At 39.3% G+C, this 25,943-nt stretch overlaps 1 protein-coding gene across 5 annotated transcripts in view; it reads left to right on the top strand.

The window, feature by feature from the left end:
• Positions 1–25,943, top strand: part of STARD3NL (STARD3 N-terminal like) — a 60,770-nt gene that overhangs the window by 18,217 nt on the left and 16,610 nt on the right. For 2 of the 5 annotated variants that reach the window (XM_054495777.2, XM_063667380.1), the window contains exons 2-3: positions 13,776–13,892; positions 19,502–19,784. In XM_054495777.2, the coding sequence (XP_054351752.1) occupies positions 19,560–19,784 (225 nt within the window). In that variant the 5' untranslated portion in view covers positions 13,776–13,892; positions 19,502–19,559. Of the gene's footprint in view, positions 1–13,775; positions 13,893–14,238; positions 14,260–19,501; positions 19,785–25,943 lie in introns of those variants that run through there. The other 3 variants (XM_054495778.2, XM_054495776.2, XM_063667381.1) reach the window with 2 other exon arrangements.

Here is a 25,943-nt window from a genome sequence, read left to right as displayed (position 1 = left end):
TGTCTTTTATTTCAAATATTGAAATGCCCATAAAACTGTCTGACTCCAGTCCCTTTGCTAGATAATTATTTTTCACTATTCTTTTTTTGGAATGGTTTATTCTATTCAGGTCATTTGCTTCTTCTTAGTGTAATTTATATATTTCCAGAGTATTGACTTTAGTTATGGTTTTCAAGTGGAATTAAAATATTACATATACTTTGAAAGTGACTTCTTCTATAGTGGTACTTGTATTCCTTTATTACTCCCTTTATTAGTACTTTACATTTGCCCTTTTAAAGGACTGATCACTGGGTTTATCTATATATTTTAAATTTGTTTATGAAGTGTTCATCAAGTACAAAAGTAGAGTTTTTGTTGTAAAGAATCACATTTTTCCCACTCCCCAGCTTGCAACAGTTATCGTCATCCTCCTTTTGGATTTACTAATTGTATTCATTGTTTTTCTTTTTTTCTTTTCCATCGTTTTCCATATAGAATAGTTGCAGCTTTCTAACTTTATTATTTAAATGCTGAATTATTTAATTTTATTCATTATTTTAAAAGTAATTAAATTACTTTAGTGATTTTGATAGTAAGCCCAAGTTTACAGCTTTCCACTGTTTTTACTGTCATTTTTTCCCAATAGTTTGTTTTACTTTTTAAATATTTTTATTTCAATATTATTTTAGAAAATAGTACTATGTTATGGAAGTCTATTTTATGCACTGCTCATTCTCTATAGAGTTCCTTATTGCAAGATTTATTACATGTTTTTTGGTGGTCTAGTTTTGTGATCAATTTTATAAATATGGCTTACCTCCTCAACATAGTATATAGTCTATGACTGTAGAGTTAAAAAATAATTATCTGTCTTAAAAATTTTAATTATAGTATTAATCTGTATTCGTATCATTAAAATATCAAATAGGCTAAAAAAGTAAATGTCAAAACCTTTCATTGTGATTATAATCTTCCATTTACATAGCATTTGCCTTTTTTTTGTTTTTAAAACATTTTGTATCTCTGTTCTTTCTGATAAAGCATACACTAATACTGAGTGGTGAATATTAAGCCTAATTTTATATATATATTTGGACTGAGTCTCGCCCTGTAGACCAGGCTGGAGTGCAGTGGCACAGTCTCGGCTCACTGCAACCTCCGCCTCCCTGTTCAAGTGATTCTCCTGCCTCAGCCCCCTGAGTCGCTGGGACTACGGGCGTGTGTCACCATGCCTGGCTAATTTTTATATTTTTAGTAGAGACGGGGTTTTACCGTGTTGGCCAGGCTGGTCTCGAACTCCTGACCCCATGTGATCCACTTGCCTCGGCCTTTCACAATGCTGGGATTACAAGCGTGAGCCACTGCACCCGGCCACACTTAGCAGTTTTTAAAAATCCCAGTGTTAGCCATACTTGCTGAGTTGAAAGAATATGTGTCAGAATTTTCAGAGCTTAGTTATGCACCTTGAGTTATTGTGGCCTTATTAAAAGCCTTTGTGTGAGCTGTGAACCTCCTCTGACTTTTATTGGGTGTGAATTAGTAATCATACCCAAATACTTGCAAGTCAGAATAAACAAATTATTGTATAGTCAAGTTCAGTGATTCTGGCTTTGCTTTGAGCTTGCTAAGTGTAGTCCACTTAATAATTCCAGTTAAGGAAAATTATTGATAATTACCTGTAAGTTTATAAGGGGATACTGGGGGAATATCTGAGTGATGATACAACCTTTCTATAATTCTTTTTTGGAATTACCACTTGCATACCATGTACAGAATGTGCGAGTATTTTGTAATAGCTATCCATCATTTAGATTGTGTCTGAATAATATCTCTATAAGTTCCCAAAGAGTAGTTTGTAGCTGATGGTGCCAATGTAGGTCATTAGAAACATCTAGACCCCATCTCCCAAGAAACTACTCCGTATTATCACATTGGTGACATTATTCGTGTTTGAACCCAGACCTTCTCCTTGTTAACTGAGAAACCTGATTAGTCAGCAGCTTAAAGAGCCCACTTGCAAGTGGCTTTGGCTTTGCCTTGCATGAGTAGGCTCATGTCTCAGTGTCTGCCATGAACACCTTAACTGCCATGTGGACTGAATGTTTGCTTCAACCTGACCAGCCTGTTGTTTCCTTACATAAAATGTTACATCTTAATCAGAAACATGGAATTAGAAAAAGGATGTGGGAGGTATGCAGAGGATTATTAAATTAAATTGTTGTCAATCAATTATAGGAATCACTTGGCCAATGGATGGGAGATAGTTGATGCAGTGTCACATTGAATCATGACACTCCTTTTCCTGTGTTTTCCTTGCTGACCCATCCTCTTTCTGATGGGCACATTCCCTCTTCTCCTCTTTAGGCTTGAGCATGTGCCTGTCAGCTTGTTCTCATTGCTTGGCTTGTGAGCTATTTTGTTTCTTTGAGGATATAGCACATCTACTCTGATTCATTATGTGTTTTTTTAATAGTGTAACTCTCAGTATTCCTTTGTTTCAAAATTATTCCCCATTGTAGACCTGATGATATATATCTATGGAATGCTTTGTAGAGTTTCATACATAAACTTCTTTTTCTCTGTTTCTTTTTTTAAAATTTCACTTGTTTTCACTTGGCATGTTAGGAATTTGCTGACAAAATTTGATTCTTTGTGTCCAAAAATATGTTTTAATTTGAAGTAATACCAAATAACTGGCCGAGTGAGTTTATTTAAATGCCTTATAGAATTTTTCACATAATATTTTGAGATGACTGGTTTTTACACAGATTTCTCTATATAGTAGCTTTCTATTGCCTCAGCTATTAATTTGGATGTAATTTATGAAATAAATTTTTAGAAAAAATATTTCTAAAATTGGGACTACTGGATTTAATTTTTAAACGCCTGTTTTTTTTCTGGACATTGTATTTAATATGGAGCATATATGGCACACAGGAAAACAAGGCTGCTTTGAAATGTCAATGTAATTGTAATGGGCAGTTCGCCAAAGAAAGATTTGTTTGCTTTTGGCTTTATGAAACTTTTCCTGTAGAGCTTCGTGGTGAAGCTTCTCAGACTCAGGAGGCTGGAGTGTCACACACATGCATCAGCTCCCTAACCTTGCCCACTGCCAGTCCTTTCCCTATGAATTTCTGATCCTGTGAGATAGCATTATCTTTTCTTTTTCTTTCTTTCTCTTTCTTTTCTCTCTTTCCCTCTCTCTTTCTCTCTTTCTTTCATTTTTTTTTCTTTCAGGGCCTTGCTCTGTCTCCCAAGCTAGAGTGCAGTGGCATAATCTTAGCTCACTGCAGGCTGCAATTTCTGGGCTCAGGTGATCCTCCTGCCTCAGCCTCCTGAGTAGCTAAGACTACAAGTCTACACTGCCATACCCAGCTAATTTTTAAATATTTTGAAGAGATGAGGACTCACTGTGTTGCCCAGGCAGCTCTCAAACTACTTGGCCTCCCAAAGTGCCAGGATTATATTTGTGAGCCACTGTGCCCAGCCACTTGTTTCTTTTTTTTAAGAATATCTTATCTACAAACGATCTTTGAGGTGTTTTCAAAATGTAGACAGCCTCATATAGGCAGACATTAAGCAGAACTTTTTATTTTATCTAAGTTTGAATTACTGGTTAAATTTGACATATCAGTTTTCCAGGTCTTGTTAGCATGCCATAATGTTCCTCATGTCACATGGGTGCCTTTAGAATATGAAGGTGATGCTGTCTTGCTGTGTTTTTAGTACTCTGGATTAGCTTCCTCCCCACATCTCTCTTCTCTATGCATGCTTATTTTTAAAGCATCTGTGTTTTTTCAGGCGTCTTTCTCATACTAGCAAGGTAAGTTTATAAATGTCAGGTTATTCCCTCACTGTTCCCATTTCCTACTTCTAGCTGCTTCATCTCAGAAGGTGAGGGCTCTAAGCAGGACTTCTGTGTCATTAACCAGGTCTCATAACAGTGGGGGGCCTTGCAAGACAGCCAGCTCAGGCTGCGTCCTGCTCCAGGGGCACCCAGTCCCAGGATACAGTGGGCACAGCCATGGCAGTCTGTCCTTTGGGACTCTCAAATCCCATGACTGTATTTCGCACACCATGTGAACACTTCTTGATGTGTCTCCTACTTTCTTCTGTGAATCTGGGGTAAGGCAGGATGATAGAGAGGAAAGAGCCAAGTTTTAATCCTAACTATACACTATCCTGAAATATCTCTTAGATGGATCCATGTAGGCCCCACCGTTTTTGCCTGTAAAAAGAGTCAGAAAGATCAGGCTGGCAAAGTCAGTTGCCTCCAGGCTAGGTGAAGATTGAGGCCAACTGGAGAGTGCGTGCCCCACTGAAAGTGGTCAGCAGCTTGGCTTTATTATCATGGTAAGAGAATGCAGACCTGGTGATTCTATACCTTTTGACTTTTCAAGAGAAGCTGGAAACCTGGGGAAAAAGTAATTAATTAATTAAAATGTTAGCAGTTAAGTCAGTATCTTAAGAAACACTGTACAAGACCAAGAAAACATGTCTCTAAGCCAAATCATCTCCAAAGACCTTTAGCTAAGATGATGACTAAGGCCTTTCTAAATTAAATATTTTTAATGTCTGTTACTCCAACATTGTTTTGGAGGAAAACATACAGTGTCCTGGCTGCTGCCATAAGTAGTGCTGAGAAGGCTGGGTGGTTGGGTTGAGAGATTTGGCTTGGCTGTCAACAGGAGGTGCACAGTCTCTCTTCTCCTCCTAGGAAGGCTGAGAGATTGTGGGGCTCCTGTAAAATGCAAGTAGTGGTAGCTCCTGCTCCATAGCAGCTGCTGGTCACCATCTGGGTAGTGTCACTTCTGTGTGGAAGCAGATGGAGCTGATGTTTTGACCCAGCTCTGTACCCATCATGAGGTGCAGCCTAGATCAGGTGAAATTCAGGCAGCGTACAGACCTGTGAGCTTGAGAATAAATGTATAGGTTACTTTAAGCCATTGAGTTTTTAGTGATTTGTTAATGTAGCATAAGTAGAAATAGCTGACTGATCCTGTAGTATAGAGGAGGATAGTTACACATTGGTATAAAATAAGACATCAGTCTCTTTTTCAAAAAACAACCAAAGGGGATTCTCATCTTCTCACCCAAATGTTTTTCTTTATTTTCTAATTCTTCACTCCCATACTTCCCACACAGTTGGGATAAATTCTGAATTGCAGATTTAGCTTCCTGTGTATACAGCCAATCAATACTTAGCACCCTCTTTAGAGAGGTATGGCTTTCCTTAAGCCAACCCCAGAGAGGATCTCAGTATCCCGGATTGAATAATACTTCTGAAATGACATCTGGAAAAATACCCAAGCTCTTCCTCAGAAACAAAAACAAACAGTTGTAATCTCCTGAATTCAACAGAGATTGCTGAGAGCCTACTCTCTGCTAGTATATGTGCTAGATGCTAGATAGAATTTATGCAGTTGATATTTGTTCTGTTCCTGCTGTCTGTCGTGTGCTGTGGTCAAATTCAGAGCCTTTAAGGAATATACTAGTTAGTGGGAGAGGCAGTGAAGTGGATAATTAAGGCCTAGTGTGGTAAGCAGTATCATTAAGTGGCACATCCACAGACTTAGGGGAGCTTGGGGGAAATGCATCTGACTGCCTGGAGGTTGGAATATGGGGAGCATTCAGAAAAGTCTCTCTGAAGGAACTCACCCCATACTTCAGCTTTCTGAAGGATATGGTTAGGATGAAATCCAATAACCGGACAGTAGAAAGTGGCTTTAAGGAATGATCCTTCTCTTTTTTTTTTTTTTTTTTTTTTTTTTTTTTTTTTTTTATTATTATTATTTTCTTTTATTGTAATCATTATTATTATTATTATTATTATACTTTAGGTTTTATGGTACATGTGCCCATGTGCCATGCTGGTGCACTGCACCCACCAACTCGTCATCTAGCATTAGGTATATCTCCCAATGCTATCCCTCCCCCCTCCCCCCACCCCACAACAGTCCCTGAAGTGTGATGTTCCCCTTCCTGTGTCCATGTGTTCTCATTGTTCAATTCCCACCTATGAGTGAGAATATGCGGTGTTTGGTTTTTTGTTCTTGCGATAGTTTACTGAGAATGATGATTTCCAATTTCATCCATGTCCCTACAAAGGACATGAACTCATCATTTCTTATGGCTGCATAGTATTCCATGGTGTAGATGTGCCACATTTTCTTAATCCAGTCTATCATTGTTGGACATTTGGGTTGGTTCCAAGTCTTTGCTATTGTGAATAATGCCGCAATAAACATACGTGTGCATGTGTCTTTATAGCAGCATGATTTATAGTCCTTTGGGTATATACCCAGTAATGGGATGGCTGGGTCGAATGGAATTTCTAGTTCTAGATCCCTGAGGAATCGCCACACTGACTTCCACAATGGTTGAACTAGTTTACAGTCCCACCAACAGTGTAAAAGTGTTCCTATTTCTCCACATCCTCTCCAGCACCTGTTGTTTCCTGACTTTTTAATGATCGCCATTCTAACTGGTGTGAGATGGTATCTCATTGTGGTTTTTATTTGCATTTCTCTGATGGCCAGTGATGGTGAGCATTTTTTCATGTGTCTTTTGGCTGCATAAATGTCTTCTTTTGAGAAGTGTCTGTTCATGTCCTTCGCCCACTTTTTGATGGGGTTGTTTGTTTTTTTCTTGTAAATTTGTTGGAGTTCATTGTAGATTCTGGATATTAGCCCTTTGTCAGATGAGTAGGTTGCGAAAATTTTCTCCCATTTTGTAGGTTGCCTGTTCACTCTGATGGTAGTTTCCTTTGCTGTGCAGAAGCTCTTTAGTTTAATTAGATCCCATTTGTCAATTTTGGCTTTTGTTGCCATTGCTTTTGGTGTTTTAGACATGAAGTCCTTGCCCATGCCTATGTCCTGAATGGTATTGCCTAGGTTTTCTTCTAGGGTTTTTATGGTTTTAGGTCTAACATTTAAGTCTTTAATCCATCTTGAATTGATTTTTGTATAAGGTGTAAGGAAGGGATCCAGTTTCAGCTTTCTACATATGGCTAGCCAGTTTTCCCAGCACCATTTATTAAATAGGGAATCCTTTCCCCATTTCTTGTTTTTCTCAGGTTTGTCAAAGATCAGATGGTTGTAGATATGTGGCATTATTTCTGACGGCTCTGTTCTGTTCCATTGATCTATATCTCTGTTTTGGTACCAGTACCATGCTGTTTTGGTTACTGTAGCCTTGTAGTACAGTTTGAAGTCAGGTAGCGTGATGCCTCCAGCTTTGTTCTTTTGGCTTAGGATTGACTTGGCGATGCGGGCTCTTTTTTGGTTCCATATGAACTTTAAAGTAGTTTTTTCCAATTCTGTGAAGAAAGTCATTGGTAGCTTGATGGGGATGGCATTGAATCTGTAAATTACCTTGGGAAGGATGGCCATTTTCATGATATTGATTCTTCCTACCCATGAGCATGGAATGTTCTTCCATTTGTTTGTATCCTCTTTTATTTCCTTGAGCAGTGGTTTGTAGTTCTCCTTGAAGAGGTCCTTCACATCCCTTGTAAGTTGGATTCCTAGGTATTTTATTCTCTTTGAAGCAATTGTGAATGGGAGTTCACTCATGATTTGGCTCTCTGTTTGTCTGTTATTGATGTATAAGAATGCTTGTGATTTTTGCACATTGATTTTGTATCCTGAGACTTTGCTGAAGTTGCTTATCAGCTTAAGGAGATTTTGGGCTGAGACAATGGGGTTTTCTAGATATACTATCATGTCATCTGCAAACAGGGACAATTTGACTTCCTCTTTTCCTAATTGAATACCCTTGATTTCCTTCTCCTGCCTAATTGCCCTGGCCAGAACTTCCAACACTATGTTGAATAGAAGTGGCGAGAGAGGGCATCCCTGTCTTGTGCCAGTTTTCAAAGGGAATGCTTTCAGTTTTTGCCCATTCAGTATGATATTGGCTGTGGGTTTGTCATAAATAGCTCTTATTATTTTGAGATACGTCCCATCAATTCCTAATTTATTGAGAGTTTTTAGCATGAAGGGTTGTTGAATTTTGTCAAAGGCCTTTTCTGCATCTATTGAGATAATCATGTGGTTTTTGTCTTTGGTTCTGTTTATATGCTGGATTACATTTATTGATTTGCGTATATTGAACCAGCCTTGCATCCCAGGGATGAAGCCCACTTGATCATGGTGGATAAGCTTTTTGATGTGCTGCTGGATTCTGTTTGCCAGTATTTTATTGAGGATTTTTGCATCAATGTTCATCAAGGATATTGGTCTAAAATTCTCTTTTTTGGTTGTGTCTCTGCCAGGCTTTGGTATCAGGATGATGCTGGCCTCATAAAATGAGTTAGGGAGGATTCCCTCTTTTTCTATTGATTGGAATAGTTTCAGAAGGAATGGTACCAGCTCCTCCTTGTACCTCTGGTAGAATTCGGCTGTGAACCCATCTGGTCCTGGACTTTTTTTGGTTGGTAAGCTATTGATTATTGCCATAATTTCAGCTCCTGTTATTGGTCTATTCAGAGATTGAACTTCTTCTTGGTTTAGTCTTGGGAGGGTGTATGTGTTGAGGAATTTATCCATTTCTTCTAGATTTTCTAGTTTATTTGCATAGAGGTGTTTGTAATATTCTCTGATGGTAGTTTGTATTTCTGTGGGATCGGTGGTGATATCCCCTTTATCATTTTTTATTGCATCTATTTGATTCTTCTCTCTTTTTTTCTTTATTAATCTTGCTAGCGGTCTATCAATTTTGTTGATCCTTTCAAAAAACCAGCTCCTGGATTCATTGATTTTTTGAAGGGTTTTTTGTGTCTCTATTTCCTTCAGTTCTGCTCTGATTTTAGTTATTTCTTGCCTTCTGCTAGCTTTTGAATGTGTTTGCTCTTGCTTTTCTAGTTCTTTTAATTGTGATGTTAGGGTGTCAATTTTGGACCTTTCCTGCTTTCTCTTGTGGGCATTTAGTGCTATAAATTTCCCTCTACACACTGCTTTGAATGCATCCCAGAGATTCTGGTATGTTGTGTCTTGGTTCTCGTTGGTTTCAAAGAACATCTTTATTTCTGCCTTCATTTCGTTATGTACCCAGTAGTCATTCAGGAGCAGGTTGTTCAGTTTCCACGTAGTTGAGCGGTTTTGAGTGAGATTCTTAATCCTGAGTTCTAGCTTGATTGCACTGTGATCTGAGAGACAGTTTGTTACAATTTCTGTTCTTTTACATTTATTGAGGAGAGCTTTACTTCCAAGGATATGGTCAATTTTGGAATAGGTGTGGTGTGGTGCTGAAAAAAATGTATATTCTGTTGATTTGGGGTGGAGAGTTCTGTAGATGTCTATTAGGTCTGCTTGGTGCAGAGCTGAGTTCAATTCCTGGGTATCCTTGCTGACTTTCTGTCTCGTTGATCTGTCTAATGTTGACAGTGGGGTGTTAAAGTCTCCCATTATTAATGTGTGGGAGTCTAAGTCTCTTTGTAGGTCACTCAGGACTTGCTTTATGAATCTGGGTGCTCCTGTATTGGGTGCATATATATTTAGGATAGTTAGCTCTTCTTGTTGAATTAATCCCTTTACCATTATGTAATGGCCTTCTTTGTCTCTTTTGATCTTTGTTGGTTTAAAGTCTGTTTTATCAGAGACTAGGATTGCAACCCCTGCCTTTTTTTGTTTTCCATTTGCTTGGTAGATCTTCCTCCATCCTTTTATTTTGAGCCTATGTGTGTCTCTGCACGTGAGATGGGTTTCCTGAATACAGCACACTGATGGGTCTTGAGTCTTTATCCAATTTGCCAGTCTGTGTCTTTTAATTGGACCATTTAGTCCATTTACATTTAAAGTTAATATTGTTATGTGTGAATTTGATCCTGTCATTATGATGTTAGCTCGATGTTTTGCTCGTTAGTTGATGCAGTCTCTTCCTAGTCTCAATGGTCTTTACATTTCGGTATGATTTTGCAGTGGCTGGTACCGGTTGTGCCTTTCCATGTTTAGCGCTTCCTTCAAGAGCTCTTTTAGGGCAGGCCTGGTGGTGACAAAATCTCTCAGCATTTGCTTGTCTGTAAAGTATTTTATTTCTCCTTCACTTATGAAGCTTAGTTTGGCAGGATATGAAATTCTGGGTTGAAAATTCTTTTGTTTAAGAATGTTGAATATTGGCCCCCACTCTCTTCTGGCTTGTAGGGTTTCTGCCGAGAGATCCGCTGTTAGTCTGATGGGCTTCCCTTTGATGGTAACCCGTCCTTTCTCTCTGGCTGCCCTTAACATTTTTTCCTTCATTTCAACTTTGGTGAATCTGACAATTATGTGTCTTGGAGTTGCTCTTCTCGAAGAGTATCTTTGTGGCGTTCTCTGTATTTCCTGAATCTGAATGTTGGCCTGCCTTGCTAGATTGGGGAAGTTCTCCTGGATAATATCCTGCAGAGTGTTTTCCAACTTGTTTCCATTCTCCCCATCACTTTCAGGTACACCAATCAGACGTAGATTTGGTCTTTTCACATAGTCCCACATTTCTTGGAGGCTTTGCTCGTTTCTTTTTATTCTTTTTTCTCTAAACTTCCCTTCTCGCTTCATTTCATTCATTTCATCTTCCAGGGCTGATACCCTTTCTTCCATTTGATCGCATCGGCTCCTGAGGCTTCTGCATTCTTCACGTAGTTCTCGAGCCTTGGTTTTCAGCTCCATCAGCTCCTTTAAGCACTTCTCTGTATTGGTTATTCTAGTTATACATTCTTCTAAATTTTTTTCAAAGTTTTCAACTTCTTTGCCTTTGGATTGAATATCCTCCCGTAGCTCGGAGTAATTTGATCGTCTGAAGCCTTCTTCTCTCAGCTCGTCAAAGTCATTCTCCGTCCAGCTTTGTTCCGTTGCTGGTGAGGAACTGCGTTCCTTTGGAGGAGGAGAGGTACTCTGGTTTTTAGAGTTTCCAGTTTTTCTGCTCTGTTTTTTCCCCATCTTTGTGGTTTTATCTACTTTTGGTCTTTGATGATGGTGATGTACAGATGGGTTTTTGGTGTGGATGTCCTTTCTGTTAGTTTTCCTTCTAACAGACAGAACCCTCAGCTGCAGGTCTGTTGGAGTACCTGGCCGGCCGTGTGAGGTGTCAGTCTGCCCCTGCTGGGGGGTGCCTCCCAGTTAGGCTGCTCGGGGGTCAGGGGTCAGGGACCCACTTGAGGAGGCAGTCAGCCCGTTCTCAGATCTCCAGCTGCGTGCTGGGAGAACCACTGCTCTCCTCACAGCTGTCAGACAGGGACATTTAAGTCTGCAGAGGTTACTGCTGTCTTTTTGTTTGTCTGTGCCCTGCCCCCAGAGGTGGAGCCTACAGAGGCAGGCAGGCCTCCTTGAGCTGTGGTGGGCTCCACCCAGTTCAAGCTTCCAGGCTGCTTTGTTTACCTAAGCGAGCCTGGGCAATGGCGGGCGCCCCTCCCCCAGCCTCGCTGCCGACTTGCTGTTTGATCTCAGACTGCTGTGCTAGCAATCAGCGAGACTCCGTGGGCGTAGGACCCTCTGAGCCAGGTGCGGGCTATACTCTCCTGGGGCACCGTTTCCTAAGCCCGTCGGAAAAGCACAGTATTCGGGTGGGAGTGGCCCGATTTTCCAGGTGCCGTCTGTCACCTCTGGAAGGGGAACTCCCTGACCCCTTGCGCTTCCCGAGTGAGGCAATGCCTCGCCCCTGCTTCGGCTGGCGCACGGTGCGCTCACCCACTGACCTGCGCCCACTGTCTGGCACTCCCTAGTGAGATGAACACGGTACCTCAGATGGAAATGCAGAAATCACCCGTCTTCTGCGTCGCTCGCGCTGGGAGCTGTAGACCGGAGCTGTTCCTATTCGGCCATCTTGGCTCCTCCGTCATGATCCTTCTCTTTACTCATTAAAAGGAAGGGCTCTTTCTCAATGAGTGTCAGAATCACATGGTTCAGGTATTGGGGATTAACCAAGATCCACATGTGATATTGGTGCATATGCACACCAAAAATTCATAACTTTATTGCGTATGAAAATTCCATGACACTTTTTCTGCACTTTCTCAGACTCTCTTGGCATTGCCTCAAGAACCTGCAGCCACTGGCTTTGCTGGGCAGGCAGCTCTACTCTAGTCTGTGGGGTTCCAGCACCTAGGCTAGCCAGTCCCACACCCAGTTTTTGTATCTTCCCTCAAGACTCGAATGAAATGCCATCCCAGAAATGTGTAATCTGGCTTTAAGAGAGGCTACCTTGGCCAGATGAAGCAACTAGAAATGTAGTAGAGTTAACTCACTGTCAGGAGTAATTTGACAGGTGGAAACAGGCAACAAGAAGCAGCTGGGTAGATGTAGTCCTCCTCACTGTTCCCTTCAAAGCCCCCACCCCAGACTGCTCTGAGGCATGGTTTCTCCATTTCACCCATCTGGAAATGTATCACCTGGCTGAAGGTACCTGTCTGCCCTTAACCTGCTGTGTCGCTTCAAGGCTGGTGAAGACGCTAGTGCAGTGCTTCTCGTTCTTCCCTGTTCCACTATTTTTAATCCTCATTTAACCTATATATTTTTTAAGGAACTCAGGCTAAACGTTCTATGTGTTAAGTCTGAGTTCCTTAAGAACATTTAGAAGTGTATCTAGTATATTAACTCAAATACGCTTGTATTTAGAATGTTTTAACTCAAGTTTATCACAATGAAATGAGTCACAGAAAGAAAAGCCAGTCTTATTTTAAGGGCTAATAATGCAGAAACCAAGAGTTTCCTACAGAGCATAAATTAGCTGATATTTCCTTAGTATTTTTCACCAGTGCTTCCCAAATTTCCCAGTTTACAGTCTGCTTTGTAGGAGTAAGAAAGATTCTTGAGCTCTCCCTTCCCACTAGCCCACAGGCCCTTACCGATCCCCCAAATAGATTATCAATCAGGAGTAATTGTTTTTTGGGGGAATGGGGAGTAGAGCCTGTCAACTTTGTTGACCTGCTGTTGTGTGCTGCAAGAGGCCATATGTGACTGACTGTTAGTCAGTTTCACCAGCAGTAAGGGAGATAGAGGACAAAGATGGCCAAATGTTTCTGAGTTTGAATAGTATGTTTCTAACATGAGTCCCTCAAACTAAGCACCCTTCTTCTCTAATTTTTCTGTTTTTAAGTAAAAGTTTCACTCAAAAAATTAATTCTAGAAGTCTGAACCATGTGTTTTCATAACCTAACAGAGATTAACCTTGTCATTGGTTACATCTAGACCAATTAATTCACTGGATTAAGTAGGTAAACTAGAAAGAAAAAGAAAAACAAGCTCGCTCTCCTTTTTACAACTTCCCTTTTTCCCAGAGAAAGATCAGTTTGATTAGAGCCAATCTGCTCAGAGATGTCTTGTGCTTTGTGTAACTTTTTTTATTGAGGTGAAAGTATCTATAAATTCTTGCTCATTAGCAGTTACACATATACATATGAAAAATAACGTAATGATTCTCATTTCCCAAGCCATGTGTTTCCATTGTGTATTTAATGTCATTTTTTTATTTTGAAATATATTTCAGATTTCTAGGGTTGGTACGTTTCTTAATCTTTCTTATTCATAAGAAGTGGGTTTGTGGAAGGAAAAAGGAGTGAAACTAAGAAAGTGATTTAATTTCCTTGAAAATGATCTTCCTCCTAAAATCAGTCCTTGGTTTGAATTTTGAATTCGTTCAATTTTCTGTACATATTAGTGAATTTAATAATTTAAATTAATTTTTAAATATAGCTGCTAATTATTAGACTGGCTTAGAATTATTTGAGTTGCTTTTTCATAATGTAGGATATATTGTTGCAAAAATATGTCTGTATTCATTCATCCAGGTTTCTTTTTTTTGTTTGTTTTGTTTTGAGACAGGGTCTCACTCTGTTGCCCAGGCTGGAGTGCAGTGGCACCATCTCAGCTCACTGCAGCCTCTGCTTCCAGGTTCAAGCGATTCTCCTGCCTCAGCCTCCTGAGTAGCTGGGACTACAGGTGTGCACTACCACTCCTGTCTAATGTTTGTATTTTTTGGTAGAGACCAGGTTTCCCCATGTTGGCCAGGCTGGTCTTGAACTCCTGGCCTCGAGTGATCTGCCAGTCTCGGCCTCCTAAAGTGCTGGGATTACAGCTATGAGCCACTGCGGCCGGCCTCAGCTATTTTCTTAAACTTAAAATATGTGTTTCATCACAAAAGATGTATTAATTACATTCATATTTACTTACTGTTTCAGAATTAACTCCTAGAAGTTTGACAGGTGGTAGTGCTTTGCAAGCTTTGTGTTAAGAGCTGCTACTGGGGAATATGTCGTTGCTATACCTTCCACTAGGGTGGCATTGATCTCATTAAGACAGAAATTATGTAAGAATGCTTTTAATTTGGGAGCTTATTATTTTCTTTCCTTTTACTAAACGCTTAAGTGGCTTCTTACTGAGTTTTTCAAAATGCTTTGCTGATTTGCTGACTCTGAGGAAACAAATTGAATGACAGAGACACACACTACCTAATGTTGCCTATATTGGCAGAAAAGAAAGGGAAAGGCTGCTTAGCGTTCTGAGGACATCTGTACAGAACCTCAGCAAAGTGATGTTTGAATTTAGTGCCTCTCGTTGTAAACATATAACAAGTGCAAAAAGTGTGAAAAAGGCCAAAGGAGGGGGAAAATATAATCTCATCAGTCAGAGAGAATCATTGGTAATATCTGATACATTTCTTTTTTTTTTAATATTTTTATTTTTTTATTTTTTATTTTTATTATACCTTAAGTTTTAGGGTACATGTACACAATGTGCAGGTTTGTTACATATGTGTACATGTGCCATGTTGGTGTGCTGCACCCATTAACTCATCATTTACAGTAGGTATATCTCCTAATGCTATCCTTCCCCCCTCCCCCCACCCCACAACAGGCCCCGGTGTGTGATGTTCCCCTTCCTGTGTCCAAGTGTTCTCATTGTTCAGTTCCTACCTATGAGTGAGAACATGCAGTGTTTGGTTTTTTGTCCTTGTGATAGTTTGCTGAGAATGATGGTTTCCAGCTTCATCCATGTCCCTACAAAGGACATGAACTCATCATTTTTTATGGCTGCATAGTATTCCATGGTGTATATGTGCCACATTTTCTTAATCCAGTCTATCGTTGTTGAACATTTGGGTTGGTTCCAAACCTTTGCTATTGTGAACAGTGCTGCAATAAACATATGTGTACAAGTTGGAAAACTCTGCAGGATATTATCCAGGAGAACTTCCCCAATCTAGCAAGTCAGGCCAACATTCAAATTCAGGAAATACAGAGAATGCCACAAAGATACTCCTCGAGAAGAGCAATTCCAAGACACATAATTGTCAGATTCACGGAAGTTGAAATGAAGGAAAAAATGTTAAGGGCAGCCAGAGAGAAAGGTTGGGTTACCCACAAAGGGAAGCCCATCAGACTAACAGCTGATCTCTCGGCAGAAACTCTACAAGCCAGAAGAGAGTGGGGGCCAATATTCAACATTCTTAAAGAATTTTCAACCCAGAATTTCATATCCAGCCAAACTAAGCTTCATAAGTGAAGGAGAAATAAAATACTTCACAGACAAGGAAATGCTGAGAGATTTTGTCACCACCAGGCCTGCCCTAAAAGAGCTCCTGAAGGAAGCACTAAACATGGAAAGGAACAACCGATACCAGCCACTGCAAAAACATGCCAAATTGTAAAGACTATCGAGGCTAGGAAGAAACTGCATCAACTAACGAGTGAAATAACCAGCTAACATCATAATGACAGGATCAAATTCACACATAACAATATTAACCTTAAATGTAAATGGGCTAAATGCTCCAATTAAAAGACACAGACTGGCAAATTGGATAAAGAGTCAAGACCCATCAGTGTGCTGTATTCAGAAAACCCATCTCACGTGCAGAGGCACACATAGGCTCAAAATAAAGGGATGGAGGAAGATCTACCAAGCAAATGGAAAACAAAAAAAGGCAGGGGTTGCAATCTTAGGCTCTGATGGAACAGACTTTAAACCAACAAAGATCAAAAGAGACAAAGAAGGCCATTACATAATGGTAAAGGGATCAATTCAACAAGAAGAGCTAACTATCCTAAATATATATGCACCCAATACAGGAGCACCCAGATTCATAAAGCAAGTCCTTAGAGACCTACAAAGAGACTTAGACTCCCACACAATAATAATGGGAGATTTTAACACCCCACTGTCAACATTAGACAGATCAATGAGACAGAAAGTTAACAAGGATATCCAGGAATTGAACTCAGCTCTGCACCAAGCAGACCTAATAGATGTCTACAGAACTCTCCACCCCAAATCAACAGAATATATATTCTTCTCAGCACCACACTGCACTTATTCCAAAATTGACCACATAGTTGGAAGTAAAGCTCTCCTCAGCAAATGTAAAAGAACAGAAATTATAACAAACTGTCTCTCAGACCACAGTGCAATCAAACTAGAACTCAGGATTAAGAAACTCACTCAAAACCGCTCAACTACATGGAAACTGAACAACCTGCTCCTGAATGACTACTGGCTACATAACAAAATGAAGGCAGAAATAAAGATGTTCTTTGAAACCAACAAGAACAAAGACACAACATACCAGAATCTCTGGGACACATTTAAAGCAGTGTGTAAAGGGAAATGTATAGCACTAAATGCCCACAAGAGAAAGCAGGAAAGATCTAAAATTGACACCCTAACATCACAATTAAAAGAACTAGAGAAGCAAGAGCAAACACATTCAAAAGCTAGCAGAACGCAAGAAATAACTAAGATCAGAGCAGAACTGGAGGAGATAGAGACACAAAAAACCCTTCAAAAAATCAATGAATCCAGGAGCTGGTTTTTTGAAAAGATCAACAAAATTGATAGACTGCTAGCAAGACTAATGAAGAAGAAAAGAGAGAAGAATCAAATAGATGCAATAAAAAATGATAAAGGGGATATCCCCACCAATCCCACAGAAATACAAACTACCATCAGGGAATACTATAAACACCTCTCCGCAAATAAACTAGAAAATCTAGAAGAAATGGATAAATTCCTCGACACATACTCCCTTCCAAGGCTAAACCAGGAAGAAGTTGAATCTCTGAATAGACCAATAACAGACTCTGAAATTGAGGCAATAATTAATAGCTTACCAACCAAAAAACGTCCAGGACCAGACGGATTCACAGCCGAATTCTACCAGAGGTACAAGGAGGAGCTGGTACCATTCCTTCTGAAACTATTCTAATCAATAGAAAAAGAGAGAATCCTTCCTAACTCATTTTATGAGGCCAGCATCATCCTGATACCAAAGCCTGGCAGAGACACAACAAAAAAAAAGAGAATTTTAGAGCAATATCCCTGATGAACATCGATGCAAAAATCCTCAATAAAATACTGGGAAACCGAATCCAGCAACACATCAAAAAGCTTATCCACCATGATCAATTGGGCTTCATCCCTGGGATGCAAGGCTGGTTCAATATCTGATATATTTCATGGGTACCTTCTTATAAGAATTCGGTTTAGGTTTATTTTACAGAGTTCTGAACATACTGTGTGTGTGTGTATTCCATTTAGTATTCGATTTTTAATTTAGTTATCATAACCCAGGCATTTTTTCTAAGTCATTATAAATGCTTCATAAACATTTATTTTAGTGGCTATACTGTGGCTATACCATGATTTATCTAATTATTCTAATTAGTTATTTAGGTTGTTTTCTAATTGATACTATTATAGATACCTTATGATAAAGTCTTTTAATATGGATTTTTATTGAAAGATAATTCACACTATTCAGTTGTGTATACATGTATATACTATATAGCATTTTGAATTTTTCATGAGCCAACACATGACTAAAACTACTGTGTACATCAATCAATTATCAATAAATGAACACAACTATGTTACCACTACTCAGGTTAAGAAATAGAACTTTACCAAGTCTTCTAAATATGCCTTCTACCCTCTGCCTTCTAATCACTGTTTCTTCCCTCTTGCTTGAAGATAATCACTAACCTGACCTTTAAGGCCATAGATCAGTTTTTGCTTTGAAGTTCTGTAGTTTGATTAATTTCATTTAGATTTAGGGTTACAAGATCAAGAAGTATGGAGGTGTTAAAGTATCTTATTTCACATAATCAAATTGCCTTCATAAATGCTGTGCCATTTTACCACCACGTTGTTAAAAAGTATGAGAAAGACTTTTGTTCCTGAGCGTGGAAAGGAAGAGAAATCAAGGTCAAGTGTAAAGAGACAAAGTTCTGGACAGTGAATAATAGGACCAAATGGGATCATATTGCTTTAGGGAAATCTCAGCCGTCTGTTTCTAAATTCTATTTTATGGCTTTGAAAATCCTCATCTTTACCTGGACATTGCCAGTCATTGTGGCAGAAAGAAAGGAGAGTGTGGGGAGCCACGTACTGGCGATTCATGCACCAGCTCTGGACACAAGTGGCATATGAACTTCTGCCCACATTACATGCCACGTTCATGGCTAAAGAACAGATATGAGTTCAGTAGAACCAGGAGTATATAATCCCACAGGGAGAGGTCCTACAGAAAAGGAAACTAGGCTGCTTGACAATCATACCATCCGCCACACTTTGTTTAATGTCTTTGTCCCATCCATAAGCAGATCAGATTATTTAGATTACTCATTTTTAATTTTTATTATAAAAGTGCCCTCTGGTCTTGAGAGGCCTGCATCTCTGTATAGGACTATACCTTCTGTAATTATTGGTCGGGTGGTTTGCATAGTGCTAAACTTTTTGTTTAGTGTGTGCACTTCTTTTCCAAGAAGAGGCCTAGAAACATGCTTGTTCATTAAGAGGATGGGGAAATGCTAACTTTAGTTTGTAAGGTACTTTTGATGGAAAGAAATTCCTCCTCAGGAAGTAAGGATATTTGTGTGATTTTTGTTTTTCGTTTGAGGCAGTGTCTTGCTCTGTTACCCAGGCTGGAGTCCAGTGGCATGATCATAGCTCACTATAACCTCAACTCCTGGGCTCAAGCGATCCTCCTACGCAGGTCCTGAGTAGTTAGGACTATAGACATGTGCTGCCATGCGCAGCTGATTTTTCTTTTTTCTTTTTTGTACAGACAGGACCTTGTTATATTGCCCAGGCTTGGAAATAAGCTTTTTTATAGCTAATTTACGCATTCTGCTTACATGCTCCAGGAAAGCATTCAGTAAATGATTTTCTAGCCCATGCACAGTTATACTTACAGGACTGTGGAGGTTTTCTCCCTGGTACAGCAAGGTAACTGAGTCGTTCACCAAGAGGTTTGGTCCAGGTCATCAGGAACACCTTTCAGTTGTAGCTAACATCCTGTCTTCACCCTTTCCTACAGTCAGTTTGCTGCTTCTCTATTGCCATTGTTTGCTAAAATAGCTATTTTGTAGTATTGCTCTAAAACATTATGTGTTGCTTCTCATTTCTCTTTCTCTTTATGTCTTCATGAAAACATAAATCAGTCAAGGTACTCTGTTGTTCAGTTAGAGAAATAGTTGCACAGTGGAGAGGGTTGCACAGTTATATTTGATCAACTTGGGTTTAACATGATGTCTCTTTTTTATTTCCCAAAGGTGTCTTCTCTTTAGGGATGGTGAGGTTGGAAAAAGGCTCCCGTAACCCTCCTCCAGGATGAACCACCTGCCAGAAGACATGGAGAACGCTCTCACCGGGAGCCAGAGCTCCCATGCTTCTCTGCGCAACGTCCATTCCATCAACCCCACACAACTCATGGCCAGGATTGAGTCCTATGAAGGAAGGGAAAAGAAAGGCATATCTGATGTCAGGAGGACTTTCTGTTTGTTTGTCACCTTTGACCTCTTATTTGTAACGTTACTGTGGATAATAGAGTTAAATGTAAGTTGGTGATTCTTTCATAACTTTTTAAGAAGTGTTTCCAGAGACAACAGGGTTTTTTTGTTCGTTTTTCTTATCATTTGTTTCATTTAGTAATTTCCATCATTTTCCAAATGAAGCCATTGCTCTTCTGCTGCTGATTTGGACCTTTCTTGTTCTTTAATATTATTGTTTAAGGCAAATGTGATCAGTCTAAAACTCATGTTGTTTGGGGTTTTGAAATTTGAATTCCTGGTATTTTGCTCTGTAACAGGAGTTGACAAACTATAGGCTGTAAGACAAATTCAGTAGGCCTGTTTTAATAAAGTTTTATTGGAATGCGGCCAGGCCTGTCTGTTTACATATTGTTTATGGCTGGCTTTTGCACTGAGTAGTTGCAGTTGAATAGTTGTGACAGAGACCCTCTGACCCACAAAGGCAAAAATATTTGTTCTCTAGTCTTTTTCAGAAAAAGTTTACCCATCCTTCCTCCAGAAAATGTAGAATGCTTTTGGGATATGTTTTAGATGTTTCATGTACTTTTCTAGTTCCCAGGTTAAGATTTTGCATATGTTTGTTCTTTACTTTTCTTGCAAAGAGATTACTTATTTATATTTCATCGGAAAAGTTGTCCTGGAGGCATTTGGAGGTTTATGCAGTTATTCTGTATTACCAACTAATTGTTTAGACCAGTACTGTCCAATAGAAATATAATGCAAACTATTAAGTATGTAATTTAAAATTCTCTAGTTGCCACATTAATAAAAATCAAAATAAACAGATGAAACTCATTTTAATAATATTTTTTATTTAACCAAATATATGTGTTTTCTTCCCAAAGCCTTTGGTCTGATTGTTTACATTTCTTACCAACCAATAGGTGAGCTCCTCCAGAAGGTTTTCCTCACAAGCAAAAAATGTCTGCTTTCCTATTTTCAGCAGTTCATTTATTTCCAGGAAATGTTTTCTAAGACCTAGGTAGTAATAATTATTCCCTGTTGTTTATTTTTAGGGGGTTACTCTTTGCTAGGCACAATGCTAGATGCTTTATGAGAATTTATTATAGTACAGAAGATATGAAAAGATGCTGAGATTCCTGTTTGAAAATTATTTAAAATTTTGCCTTTTAACAGCAAGAAGCAACATATTAATCTAATTTTTGATTAGTATTCTAATTCATAGCATAATTTCAATTCTAAACTCTAATCTCTTAATAATTAGAATCACTGAATCTCATTTAATATCATCATGAATCCTAATAGAGGAACTAAACTCATTATGAAAGCAGACAGTTACATTAGAAAATAATGTTTGTCCCATAATCACAGTGACATGGAACATGAGTCCACTGTTAAGTTTCTGTTTACAGATTTTTCTTCTGTTAATTTTGCACTGTGGGAATGCCTAAGTTTTGTTTATAACCAGACAGCCCAGTGATATGACATAGTAATTTAGAGTCTCTTTTTGCTATGTGTTCCACATGTGCACATTAAGGAAAATATTTTAATTAATGTATAGTTTAAAGGAGTAATAGGAGCTATGTAATGAGAGATGAAAAGGAAATGCATCTTTTTTTTTTTTTTGAGACGGAGTCTTGCTCTGTCACTGAGGCTGGAGCGCAGTGACACGATCTTGGCTCATGCAACTGCCACCTCCTGACTTCAAGCAAATCTCTTGCCTCAGCCTCCAGAGTATCTGGGACTACAGGGCGCACACCATCACGCCTTGCTAATTTTTTTGTATTTTTAGTAGAGACAGGGTTTCACCGTGTTGGCCACACTGTTCTCTATCTCCTGACTTCATGATCCTCCTGCCTTGCCCTCCCAAAGTGCCGGGATTATAGGTGTGAGCCATCGCGCCTGGCCGGAAATGCATCTTTTAACAGGAAACACATCAGTAGTTTTAAGGGGGCACACTTTAAATTTATTTTAACGTCAACAGCAAGTCCAGGCATTCATTGCTTTGGCTGCTTATATCACTGTGTGCCTTTAAATGAGGAAAGTCATGGGGTAGAACTGTGGTGGGGTTCATGGGATCACACTTCATTTCTCTCCTTTCTGTTTTGTCCAGGGAAGTGGAAATGAAGTAGGCTGCCCCCTGTTCTTGTTCACAGACAAGTTATCTGTTTACATCTGCATGCAACATGTTATAAATTAAAAATCACCAGGCATAGCAATTTAGAAATGTGTTTTTATCCTCACTTTTCCACCAACTACTAGTTTCCCCAGCTGTAAAATTAAAAGATTGGAAAAGGGTATATGATCAAGCAAGAACATCAGGACTTTTTTTAGTATGATTGTTTTTCGATACCCAGTTTCTAGTTCTACTTGTTTTGAATTGTCAGTCTTGACCTGGCATTTTCACTACACGCAGTACCATTCATTTTGCTTTATTGTCTCTCTGTAACTCTCTAATCATTCAAATCCTTTTTTTTAAACATGTCTTTACATTTACCAAATGCCAGAGAACAGGCTTCTTCATGTGTTGCAAGCTCTACCAAAAAAAACTGTATGGGATTTAGAGTTTAGCTGAATAAATGTGGCACATAATCTTATACTGCCTTGTGATGTAGTCTTTAAAAGAAGAAAGAAAATGTCATAAAGGGTGCTTAGGCCTTTAGAATATGGGGAACCAGCTGTTCTTTGCAATTATAACAATAACCAAACTACTTTGCCTTCATGTATGACTTTCACCTTAGCCACCTTCCCTTTTTGCCACAGGGACCTGACTGGCACCATCCCAGCCTCAAATGCAGGGCTTGGGTGAGCCAGAGAAGCCTAACATCACCTTAGTGCATTTTCCTTCTAGAAGATCTTAGGGCTGCTGATCTCTTTTCGGTCAGTCAAAAGGATGGTTTTGATTCTATCCAAGGCCTCATGGTCCACCTTTGAGTAGACTGATTTCCCAAGTTGGATCTGGAATTAATTATGGCTTGCGTTCCCTGAGGACTCTTTTCCCTCTGCAGACTCTCTCCTAGACTCTGTAGACAGTGTGAACAGGGATCAAAGTAGTGACAGTCAAAAGGAATTTGGTTTTCTTTTTAGCTTTTGATACTTGATTGAGACTATGGTTCAAAAAAAAGCCTTTATCAGTGCTTAGTGACTTTTTTTCTTACTATTTTCTAACTGGCGTACTAGAAAATGCCATAACACTCCTAATTTGACTTAGAGCTGTCGTGACCAGGTCTTTGGCCTTGGGCAAGCTGTTTAATAAGTTCTCTGGGCCTTTCGATCAATTTAATAAACTAATACTGGTCTCGTCTTCCTCATGGGTCCATGTGAAGATCAAATGGAAAGATGTATACAGCAGCCCCTTTGAAGATACAAAGGTCTGCACGATTATAGTTTATGTAATTTATTAATATCTAAAATAAATTTAACCCAGAAAAAGGAAAAAAATGCTTGTTACTGTTTTCTCACTATTGTTACATTTAAGTTTCAGGTACTTATTACCCTGCTAATTCTGATTCTATTAGCTCATTCCTACTATGCTCTATAAATTGTGGTGACCAAGTATAATAGAAATTCAGATGAGGGAGATCAGTGGCTTGGACTGTTTGAGGGAGTGAATGGAAGAGATGGACTGTGAATTGGATTTGGAAGGATAGGTGGCAGTTAAGATGGGAGGATGATCTGGGAAGGATGATCCTTCAATGTGGGAGCTTGGGGAGAGGGTTTGGAGATCACAGTGCATGGAAGTACTGACGCAGGAGTGTGTGCTTATGTGTGGGGAGTGCGTGCTCAAGTGCTTGTATTTGGAGGGAACAGGGACAGAGGCTGGGAAAATACTAGCTTGGCTAGAAAGTAAGGTGCCTATTGGAAATGAAATTGAATAGGTAGGCTGGTGCTAGATTATTCAAGTTATTAAAAGGTATATAGAAGGATTTGTATTTACTGCAATGGTGAGCTGTTACAGATTCTGGAGCAGATTGGACAACATGATTTTGAGATTTTCCAGAAGTCAGTGACCCACAGTCTACATCACAGCCTCCTTGACCTGTCCAGTTGGATGTCTGACTTAACATGCTTCCCCCAATGCATACACACACCTGCTTTCTCCCTTCTTCATCAGTAAGAAAATGCAGAGACTTAGGCCAAACGTGAAAACGCATTTTTGATTTGCCTGTTTGTTTTGTATTTTTCATGCTTCATATCCGGTCTAAAAGTAAGTCCTGTCAAATCTGCCTCTAAAATATATTCAAAATGTGACCACTTCTCTTCTTTTCCACTGTTTCTCTTCTTTTCCACTGTTTCTCTTCTTTTCCACTGTTTCCAGCTTCAACCAAGCTGCATTATCACTCATCCAAACTGCACTCCTGGCTGGTCACCTGCTTCCTCTCACCCTGCAATCCATTCTTCTCACAGTAGCCAGGGTAACCTGTGAAAAACAAAAGTCAGATCATGTCACTTTCTGTTACAGCTCTTCACTGGCAGGCATGGCTTTTAGAATAAAATCCAAATGTTGTACTTTGGCTTGCAGAGCCCCAGAAGCCTCTCAGACTTCCTCCCCACCCTCTGCTCCTGGCTCACAGTAGATGAGCACACTTGCCTTCTTCTGTTTTCAGAAAGGAATAAGCTCCTTTCTATCTTGGGACCATTCTACTAGTTGTTTCTTCTATATGAAATGATTAATTTCCTTTATCTTTTTGTAGAATTCAACTTCTTATCTTGCTAGTATCAGTTTAAATGTCTTCATTATTCTGTCACTGTCCTGCTTCTGTTGTCTGTGTAGCATTTGTTTTCTTATTTGCTATCTCTCTCACCTTGCCAGAATATAATGTCCATGAAGACATATTATTTTGTTTACTGAAGTATTTCCTGTATTTAGAACAGAGCCTGGTGCATAATAGATGCTCAGCAAATATTTGGTGAATGGATAAAGATCATTGTGGCAGTGGTGTGCAGGTGGGACAGATTGGCAGTAAGAACATGAATTCAGAAGCTGTTGCAGGAATGTCATGGAAGGTGGTGGGAATAGGAAGGAAAGAACTAACCTGAGAGTCACTAAAGGAAGGAGTATGAGAAGACTTGTTGATAGGCCGATTTTATCATCCCCAGTATGCAAAGATGACTCTAAAGTTTCCAGTGATGAAACCTAGAAGAGTAGTACCAGAACTGACTGGGAAGGGATTTTGTGTGAAACTAAAGATAGTCAGTTTATTTAAGACATCTTGAGGTAGAGACAAAAATTTTGAAATGAGGATTTAGCGTATAAGTTAGGGATAGAGATATAAATTTTAGATAATGTCTGTTTAAAGGCAACTCCAAATCAGAGCATTTTAAAGTATGCAGATACCAGAGAAAAGCTTTGGGCTGTTTATTGCAAAACTCTATGGGCTGCTTTGATTCCTGTTCTCCCAGGAATAGCAAGGGGAGGTCTCTCTGTAGTAGAGAACCCCTGTTTGCTGTAGGCCGCTTGGAATAATCATTCTTATAATATTCTGGATATTGACAAGTTTCCTTAGTCTGGAGAGACAGTAATGAGACTAAATGGTTGGGTGTCTTTCAATCATTCCTCCTTCCTCCCAGGTTTTCAATTCTATTCATTTGTAGAGGTCTATAGCCAAGCAGGTCTACAGAGGATCCGTGCTAATTACAAAGAAATGTAGACCTCCTTAAGGTATTTTAGGGCACAGGATAGTATTTATGGTATGCTTTCATTTTTGCATAACAAATACAAATATGTGACATGATACCTAAGCTAGGAATACCCTTCCCTGTGGCAACTTTCATTCGAATTTGAACCTGGCAAAGGTGTTCCTTAATGTTTTCCCTCTTATCCAGGTCTCTGGTTAACTGTCCTTCCATTGGTCCTTTTTTAAACCCTCTGCATTTGTTTGCTCCCTCTGATCAGGCTAATGCAGGGCTCTGACAGTTACCCTGCTTGGGTGCTGCATTAGCTGCCGACACATGTCCCCTTACTTGATTTTTTAAAAGTATTATGCTCCATAGTTTCATTTGTCGAATTTTGAACTCGATAATATAAGATTTATTTTGACAGTAGAGTTGGGAGAGGACAGAAAGTTGTATCAGGTTTGAGTCTAGTACTGTCCTTATTTCATTATCTATTCATGTTAAAAATATATTTAAATTGATAAAAGTGCAGAATCTTTAAATGCCAGGAGAAATAAAAATGAGAAACCACGGAGAATGTTTACACTTCTATCCTGTGTCATGCTAA

This window comes from Pongo pygmaeus, chromosome 6 (genome assembly GCF_028885625.2).
Source record: "Pongo pygmaeus isolate AG05252 chromosome 6, NHGRI_mPonPyg2-v2.0_pri, whole genome shotgun sequence".
Taxonomy (NCBI): Eukaryota; Metazoa; Chordata; class Mammalia; order Primates; family Hominidae; genus Pongo; species Pongo pygmaeus.
This window is presented reverse-complemented; position numbering and strand designations above follow the sequence as displayed.